Source organism: Camponotus vicinus, unplaced genomic scaffold (genome assembly GCF_025532165.1).
Source record: "Camponotus vicinus isolate PSW18456_S1 unplaced genomic scaffold, iyCamVici1.0 SCAF_14, whole genome shotgun sequence".
Lineage (NCBI taxonomy): Eukaryota > Metazoa > Arthropoda > Insecta > Hymenoptera > Formicidae > Camponotus > Camponotus vicinus.
The window spans coordinates 9868919-9878707 of NW_028141950.1; the positions used below are offsets into that span (position 1 = coordinate 9868919).

General features: G+C 39.7%; 1 protein-coding gene across 1 annotated transcript; it reads right to left on the reverse strand.

Annotated features, from left to right (window-relative positions):
- Positions 1 to 977: 977 nt before the first annotated feature.
- Positions 978 to 7013, reverse strand: LOC145965677 (uncharacterized). Its single transcript, XM_083089326.1, has 4 exons — positions 6817 to 7013; positions 6555 to 6675; positions 5810 to 6461; positions 978 to 1003 (listed from the first exon to the last, which is right to left on the reverse strand). The coding sequence occupies exons 1-4, from the start codon at positions 7011 to 7013 to the stop codon at positions 978 to 980; spliced, it is 996 nt and encodes a 331-aa protein (XP_082945452.1).
- Between the last annotated feature and the right edge of the window lie 2776 nt (positions 7014 to 9789).

A 9789-nucleotide genomic window follows, 5' to 3' on the forward strand; every position in this document is an offset into this window, starting at 1 on the left:
AGACTCAATACTTCGGATAAGTTACTTGGTAATGCCACGTCGAGAACAGTGAATCTCAATGTTCAGATCCAGTTTTTTATGTAAAATTTTTTACTTGGAGTCGCTAGTTAGAAAATACTCTTAAGGAAAGGACTGGAAATATTTCCGATTTTCATGAGTTTTGAAATGTTGTAATCTAAATTAAAATAAGACACGTATTTTTTTATACATACCTATACGGCTATTACGGTCGTAAAAGAATGAATGACTCTTTTGAAAAAAATCAGTTTCTATATTTCTGAGCTAATACTGCATTGATACAATAAAAGATACAAAAAGAGTTTCGAATAAAAGTTTTGAATGTACTTTATAACAGTGTAATTAAATTTTTTATACCATATTTTTCAAAATCTCCTTTCCCTTCTTCGTGTCATATTTTTCAAAATCCATTCTCCTTCCCAATTTTGAAAACTGAAATTTTTTTATAGCAAAACTTGAAGCATACTTAAAGCATTTAATGCAAAATTCAGCCATACATTATAAAGTTGTATTCAGAAAATGCATTTTTCAAAAATACTTCTATATCGCTACACGTATGAGCCATCCGTATCCGTTTCATGACATTTCTTCTTCATAATCTTACAGAGATAGCGATAAATTATCAATAAATAATTTATATATTATAATTATGTTACATATTTATATATTATAACAATTATATTATCCTGTATTATGATAATAAATAATTTAATCGCTTTTCTGGCGCAATTTTTTTTTACATAGCGGATATCTGTGATATTTTGCATTTTTATATTTTTTGTCGCTGATTACAAATATCAAATAATCAAATTTCAAATATCAAATATTAAATTTCAAAAATTGAAAATGGCGGATTCAATATAGTAATTAGAAGTAAAATCATAAAAGTATGTATAAATATATCAAAGAAAACATATTTTTTATAAGTTATTAGTAATCTGGTACCAATTCGAAAAAGTTCAAAGAGCTGTTTCCAATACAGACCCTATAAAAAAGGAATAAAAGTATGCATTCAAATACGAAAAATACGAGTTATAAAACTCCGAAAACATCTACTGCGTCTTTGAGAACTCCATAGTTATATAATTCAAGGTTCTGCGCAAACAAGTTTTGAACTAGAGTAACATATATATATATGTATAGAAAAAAGAAATTTTATATTCATAATGAATAAGTAATTTGTTTATTAAAAAAATCTAACCTGCGGGTTATCAAATTTTGCAAAAAATTGTACTTTGATACATATAGAATGATAATATTTATAATATATTATAATATATTATCACTGTATGTATATCAAGTATAATTATTTGCAGAAGATAATATATTAGATAATATACACTACTCAAAAGAATCTAGGGAACACTTTTCATACCCTAAAAATTGGGCTATTTTCAAACCGCTGAAACTCGTGGAAAAATCATCGTAGAAAAAAAATTGAAAAAGCATTTTGAAGCATGAAGTTTCAACTTTAACGCGCTATCGGTGGTTTTTTAAAAATCTTTTATCTTCCTTATTCTGCGCTTTAAAAAGGAACACACTGTTTAGTTCCTTAAAATTATGTATTTTTAACACGCTGCAACTTAATGAAAGAAATTTTTTTCGAGAAATTCAACTTAAGCTCTATAAATTACAACATTTTCTCTGTAAAATGCTTTTGTAAAAATCTTTCTACGATTTTTTTTGACCGAGTAATGCGATTTTGAAAATAAACCAGTATTTTTCAGATATGATATCGATACTCGGTGAAAAATCATCGTAGATGAAAAATGAAAAAAGCATTTTGAAGCTTGAAACTTCAACTTTAATGCGCTATCGTTAGATTTTTTAAATTTTTTATCTTCTTTTTTCTGCGCTTTAGAAAAGAACATTGTATTTTTCCTTAAAATTACGTTTCTTTGACACTCTGCAGTTCGATAAAAAACTTTTTCTCAAAAAATTCAACTCAAGATCCATAAACTACAACATTTCACCTACAAAACGCTTTTTTAAAAACTTTCCTACGATTTTTTTTGACCGAGCTACATAACTTCGAAACCAATATGTAAAATGATGTATACCGCCGGCATTAGCGTTATCCAATGTACACCACGTGGAGGTTGTCGATCGGATTTTGCACATCATGTGTAGTGTGTGTGTGTGTGTATGTGTGTGTGTGTGTGTGTTACATAGCAGAGATAAGGACCCCGCAGTTCGTCACTCCTGCAGTATTTAATGACTCCAAACCCTCTCTGCTCTCTCTGTGTGTGTGTGTGTGTGTGTGTGTGTGTGTGTGTGTGTGTGGTGTGTGTGTGCCAGCACGCGTGCGCGCGTGAGTGCATATGTGTTTAATAGCGTGCATGTGTGTTTAGACATTTGGCGGCAACAGAAGTTGCACGGATAATCGCACTTCTTGAAGAAGGCTTTCACATGCGTCATAGCGCAAAGTATTAATGTATCCGTGTCCGTAGTGAATAGAGCTTGGTTACGATATCAAGAATCCGGACATTATGCGAGATGTCAAAATAATGATCGTCATCGAATAACTACTGTTCGACAAGATCGAGAAATTGTTCGCTACGTTTCGCAAATACGGACAATTACCGCAAGAGAAGTTCGCAACAACGTTAATCATTTGCATCACATAAGTGAACAAACGATTCGTAATCGTTTGAGAGAAGCCGGTCTTCGTCGCGTTCTCGTGCACAAGTGCCAAGACTTACATCCGTGCATCGCCAGACTCGTTTGCAATTTGCGCTCGATCACGTCAATTGGAGCGCAAGACAATGGAGAAACGTGTACTTTTCCAACGAATCGCGTTTTTGTCTTTACGGCAATGATGCTCGCATACGTACTTGGCGTCGACGAAATGGACGTTATAATCGGCGTTGCGTTATGCCAGTGCGTGCTTATAACGATGGTTCCGTGATGGTATGGGGTGCGATTTCAATGAGAGGAAGAACTGATTTAGTGATACTGCCCCCTCCTGCAATGACATGTACACGTTATGTGAATAATGTTCTTCGACCTCACGTTTTGCCTCTGCGTCGACTACATAGAAATTTTATTTTTATGCAAGACAACGCTCGTCCTCATACGGCGAACGTAACTCGACGTTTTTTTGAGCGACACAACATTACATTGCTCGACCATCCCCCTAATAGCCCGGACTTAAATCCGATTGAGCATATTTGGAATGAGATGGGACGACGATTAAGGCATCGCGAGGAACAGCCGCACAACTTTGAAGAATTAGAAGAAACACTTAGGCAAATTTGGCACCAAATTCCGCAAGAACTAATACGAAGATGCATAAACATGCAAGAGCGTCTGCAAACGGTAATTGATCAGAGAGGAGGTAACACACGCTATTAAACACATATGCACTCACGCGCGCACGCGTGCTGGCACACACACACACACACACACACACACACAGAGAGAGAGAGAGAGAGCAGAGAGGGTTTGGAGTCATTAAATACTGCAGGAGTGACGAACTGCGGGGTCCTTATCTCTGCTATGTAACACACACACACACACACTACACATGATGTACAAAATCCGATCGGCAACCTCCACGTGGTGCACATTGGATGACGCTAATGCCGGCGGTATACATCATTTTACATATTGATTTCGAAGTTATGTAGCTCGGTCAAAAAAAAAAACGTAGGAAAGTTTTTAAAAAAGCGTTTTGTAGGTAAAATGTTGTAGTTTATGGATCTTGAGTTGAATTTTTCGAGAAAAATTTTTTTATCGAACTGCAGAGTGTCAAAGAAACGTAATTTTAAGGAAAAACACAATGTTCTTTTCTAAAGCGCAGAAAACAGAAGATAAAAAATTTAAAAAATCTAACGATAGCGCGTTAAAGTTGAAGTTTCAAGCTTCAAAATGCTTTTTTTATTTTTCATCTACGATGATTTTTCACCGAGTATCGATATCATATCTAAAAAATACTGGTTTATTTTCAAAATCGCATATCGCATTACTCGGTCAAAAAAAATCGTAGAAAGATTTTTACAAAAGCATTTTACAGAGAAAATGTTGTAATTTATAGAGCTTAAGTTGAATTTCTCGAAAAAAATTTCTTTCATTAAGTTGCAGCGTGCTAAAAATACATAATTTTAAGGAACTAAACAGTGTGTTCCTTTTTAAAGCCCAGAATAAGGAAGATAAAAGATTTTTAAAAAATCACGGATAGCGCGTTAAAGTTGAAACTTCATGCTTCAAAATGCTTTTTTAATTTTTTTTCTACGATGATTTTTCGACGAGTTTCAGCGGTTTGAAAATAGCCCAATTTTTAGGGTATGAAAAGTGTTCCCTAGATTCTTTTGAGTAGTGTATATTAACAATAAAAATGATCTGAAACGTTCGCTTTTTGTTATTATAATGTGTTTTTTAATAAACTAATATTGAAAAAAGAAAGAAGTGTTGTTGCTTCTCTGCGCTTCAACTACCGCGCGTTGGCTCTTATGCTATTTTCTTTTTAATTTTTTGATTACTTGAGCCAAATTTCTAATTACTAAATTTATTTAATTTTTATAAATTTTAGGCCTATTCATATATAAAAAAATTAGCACATAATATAATACCTATGAGTAGATATGGGCCACTATGGTGCGTCAAAACAAACCTCCACCACTCGGCCCCTGGCGCCGTGGGCGTGACCGGCTGAAGTGGAGGGAGGCGTTCTGATTGGTGGAAACAATACCCCACCTCCCGAAGTCTCGATTTTGATTGGCTTGCACCATAGTGGCCCAGAGTTTGATTGGCTTGCACCATAGTGGCCCAGAGTTTGATTGGCTCGCACCATAGTGGCCCAGAGCTGTGATTGGTCGACGCCCCCTATGTCGGGGATTTATCAAATTTTTATTTCCCTACCTCCACGGTACTAGACTCGAAAAAGCAAATCTCCTCCCACTCCAGCTCTGCCCCACCAGTACAGGGTTCTGAGTCAAATTCCCGTTACCTAGCCCTTAGTCGCTCTCGCTACGTCTTGGCAGAACGAACCCCCTGCCTACCGACTTTCGGAAGGTAGCCGGCGGTATATGTCTCGAGGAAACAATCCTTACCTCCCCACTCCGTCTCGGGGCCCGCTATGGAATATCGAAACAAGCCCCTCCGCTCAAACGGTTCATGACGCGCTTTATCGGAAAAAGAAAGACAAAGCATCTCAGCAGGAGACAATAATTATTATAATTAGACTACATTGCACTACAGAGGTAAAAAGATGAACATGCGGATGATTGAACGCGAGGCGGGGGTGTTATAAAGGAAGAAGGGAAAAGCTAAAAGTATTAAACACGAATTAAGATAAAAAATTTTCACATTTATTAATATTTTTCAAAACCAGGCATTTTTTATACAATTTTTGCTTATTATTAATATACAGAAATATATACAAAGAAGAATTATATTTATATTGTTATAAATTTTACATTTTTTCTTATGCTATTTACAATATTTATAATTCTATTTTTTAAAATAAAATCGGAAAATGCGCGACTTTTATTTAAAAAAGGAAAAGACGCACAAGAAATAAGAATACTGTTATACCCTCGCATATCCATATGGTAGCGAATATTTGTTATTGATAAATCTACGCTTTACTATACCGGCACGCATATTTTTGTTTCACTTCGCGTAACAATTTCGTGAAACGCCGTACGTCGAATTGCATTAAAGCGTAGATTTATCGAAGTTTCACTATTTTCTTCTTCGTTTTCTTGTGTTTCTTTTTCTCTCGCTAATAGTAACTTTTTTATAGCATTAAAATTAATTCGCCGCGAGTTCTCGTAATTGAGAGTAATACCTTTAACTTTACAAGTTTCGTGAGTATTACCCTCCGGTGTTCGCACGATGTATGCGTAAAATTTCGGGCCCCCGGACACGAACGCCTCGATATAGCTACCGCGGCCGTAGCTTTCGAGTTCATCCGTCATGTCGCCTAGAAAATTTCCCGTAGGCGGCATGTATTCGTTCGAATCACCGGTGCTTATAAAAATACACGAATCCGTATCGTAATATAATACACGACGATCTAAACGTTCTAGGTACTCGTACAATTTTAAACGCGCTAGTGCAGTCGTATACGCTGCTATCACGACGTTTGTTATCGGCGAGGGAACGAGAGCCTCTTGTCGCAGTCGCCACGAAACATACATTACCTCGTCATTCACGGGTAATATGTCGGTTATCTCGTATTCGGCGCTCGTTAGTAATGTTGCGAAACGTTGTTGTGTTTTTACGATTTCGGTAGTCGGCAAATTGGATCGTTGGCCGAATTTTCCCCAGAATGAATTTAAGCACAGTTTCGCAACCGAGCGTAAACCAGGATTCCGCGCGATGTTTCGCTTATCAAGAACGATACCCTCAGTTTTTTCATATTCTCTCAAGTATCGCTCTTTTGCCTCATCGTCGTTTTCCCCGCATTCGCTCGGCCAACCACTGGCTTCCTGTTTAAGCTGTAAAAACGTATTAATATATTCGGCGAACAATCCACCTTGCCGCGACGCACGATCGTATTGGCTAACTCTATATTGCCAAATTTCGCTTACCGACGTTACGAGATAACCTTTCTCGACGGCCTTGCGTAATTCGCAGGTTACCCAGGTACCCTCGAATTCACGCTCGCTATCATTATGAGTGCACGGTGTCTGAGAAAATGTTTCGCAGCAACTACGACATAACGCGAAGAGTAATTTTCCTCGTACGCGATGCGGAAGTACGGGGTGAAATAAATCACGAGGAGGGAGTACTCTACAGCGTATGAGGCCTTCGAGCGAGTCGAAATTATAATTCGGTGACCTTCCGACTAACGCGCTACATTCATCGCCGACGTAAATTTCCGGATGACCGATCGGAAAAGCGCCCGTCTTCAATACAAACGGGTATAAAGAGCATACGTCGACGTAGCGTATTTTCTCCGTACCTGTGACTTCGTATTGAGTTGCGATATTTCCTGTACGCCCACCGAAAAACGCGTCGCGTGGATCGAGCGGTGGTGTTTCTACCATCGGATGGTTCGCGAGAAAATCATACATTACGCGATTGTCGCGCATTTCTTGGTCGAAGGCGCACTCCTACTTTTCCGACACTATGTATCCCCGCTGACGAAGGCGCCATGAAACAGCGAGAGTTCGTTCATATCGCGAATTTAATGTATATCCTCCCCCGACGAAAGCGCTTTATCGCGATTTACAGTGAAACAAGTTGGACATCCATGCCAAAAGCAACCGTGAAATTGCAACACGTGACGCTGCGTCCTTCCCGCAACAGACGTTTCGAAATAACCATCGACGAGCGTACCCTCGATCGTGCGATATTCCCGCGCACGCCCCGCGTGATTTATACGACAGTCGAGTTCGCGCTCCATCCATATCAGCCATTGTAAGGCTTTACGCGAATGATTGCTCGCGCATCTGTATCCCCCCGTAGGAATAATGCCTATCGTATCGGCTTGCAAAAAGTTTTTCCGGAAAACCGTCATGCAGGTCAAAGCAATAGTTGTACATTCCTCGAACGGGCATACATTTCCGCGATCTAGGAAAATTTTTCTAAACGCTACGCACGCTCGTCGAAGAATATCAACATCGTTACGACAATAGCATTATCTCGCGTTGGAAGTCGAACACGGTATTTTTTTCCCTTATTTCGGTATGCCATGTGAGAAAGCGTTCGCGCTCTTGCGATTTCATGTTATCCGGAGAATAATATTGTACATCGGATAACGGTCCGATGTACGTTTGATTTTCGATAGTATTAAATAAATGCGGAAAAATGCCTTTATCCTCAGTGTCCTTTAGCCCGAAAGCCTTAGGTAATTCGGATAAGCGCATCGGCATATAATTAACGCTATCGATGAATTTTGTATGTCCCGCGGTTAAAAGAATAATTTTTGTGCCGTTTAAAATTACTTTCGGTTCAATATCCCTACAATTTTCCACGATATATTTCAAAATAAATTGCGCGTCGAACGCTTTCGCATTATGCGCTATACAAATTATGTGTTTAAAATATTTTACCGGACGCGTAACGAAATCTACAAACTGTTTAACCGGATCGCGTTGAAAAACGAACTCTCGCACTCCGCACCAACGACACCACACGGACATGTTATTTTCCCCCACGCATGCTTCACAAACTGTTGCGCGATGCATAGCGTCGGAATATGTTTTTTTATATTTCCCGTTCCTTCGACCGTCTCGTCCTGCCGCGTTTCGAAATCGTAAAATATGAAAGCCACACGTCCCTTTCCGCGTTCATATGCACGTTCGTTCTTTTCCACGTTATCACATATGCTCCGTGCTTCTTCTTCTCGCGCGCTAGATATAATTACCTCATCCGGTACCATCGTTGACGTGGATGGTCCGGCGGAGGAAATATCGCCACGATGACGAAGAGGTTGCATATAACACAAATGATTGCGTGGCTGTTGTGAACGGCATAATTTGCAATAAGAAACGCCGCATTCGTGTTTTAAATTCGATTTAACGATACGCTCGCAACTATCGCAAAATCGCACGATGCTACAAACATTAGCGCGTGTTCTACCGTCGTACGATTTCTCGCTACGATGACGCTCGAAACACCTTGCACCGTAAAATAGCCGATTGCACGCGTCGCATTTTATTTCGGCGTAAGTGGAATCGCACGGTGGTGTGGATAAGCATCGCGGGCATTTAAGCACCGGTGACTATTGGGTCTATCGTTTCGGAAGCCTACATTACACGCTACGCAATAATCGCGAGTACCAGCGGCGGCTTTTAAATTTAAAATAGGATTATAATGTCGCGAATCCTCGTAATACATGATATTTAATCGCCGCGAGGACTCGCGTCCGAGAGAAGCGAGTATTTCGGCACCGTCATACATCGGTTTTTCGCCGCGACCGAAAGTATTAAAATTATACACAATAATCGCGATATTGTCGGCGGCGAAATAACGCTGGAAACGTTCGATTTCACGAATTCCACAACCCTCTTCCGGTATTACGACACCGGCATTTCTCGTTAATTGCAATGCACATTCGCGTTGTAACGAAGAATGCTGATATCTTATCGCGTTCCATTTCTCATGCAGCTCACCCGTACGGATATTACCGCGCTCGCTATAAGTTTGAGCTACTACGAGAGCTCGAGGGAAGCACAGGTTATCGGAATTATTAATTTCGACTATCGAACGTTTCGCGACATCCTCCCGTGTTAACGTGACGCGACCGCGACCCGAAGGCATCGAGACATTATAAACCCGTATGTTAAATTGGTTGGCGATATCGAGACCACCGGCGCTCTGTGCTAACGAACTCACAAGTCTCCAAATGTCCTCGTAACTCAAATCACGCGCCGGACGAAAAGATATACCCGCAGGACCATGCGCGAAATTCGGCGAATCAAACGATAATCCTACGTAATCGCCCGGTTCACATGAATTTAACGCATACGCGTGAATTTCGCGAAACGCGTTTTCTAACGAGTGATACATATCGTTGCCTTCAGTCAACGGACGTATCGCGAAACTCGCTTCTCTACCGATTACCCGGAATCTTCTAAATTGTCGCGCATTTTCCGATATTAAATTTACAAAATTAAAATTATTATTTCCGACCTGTTGGTGAAGTTGTTGCTGCTGCTGCTGATGTTGCTGTTGTTGTTGCTGTTGTTGTTGTTGCTGTTGCTGCTGGTACTCATGCTCCTCCTCCTCGTCCTCTTCACCCTCCTCGGTCTCGGATGAAATATTTTCCGAGCGGGGTAACTCGGCTACCTCCCCCTCAGTCTCATCCTCTTCCGCTTC

Bases quoted from the DNA above. Each gene is read 5' to 3' on its own strand.
- LOC145965677 (XM_083089326.1), bottom strand. From the start codon at position 7,013: ATGGTAGAAACACCACCGCTCGATCCACGCGACGCGTTTTTCGGTGGG. The intron at 6,462-6,554 runs GTAAGCGAAATT...ACGTTTTTACAG, and splicing joins AAGGTTATCTCGTAACGTCG to CTTAAACAGGAAGCCAGTGG. The intron at 1,004-5,809 runs GTATTACTCTCA...CCTTTTTTATAG, and splicing joins CGAAACTTGTAAAGTTAAAG to GGTCTGTATTGGAAACAGCT.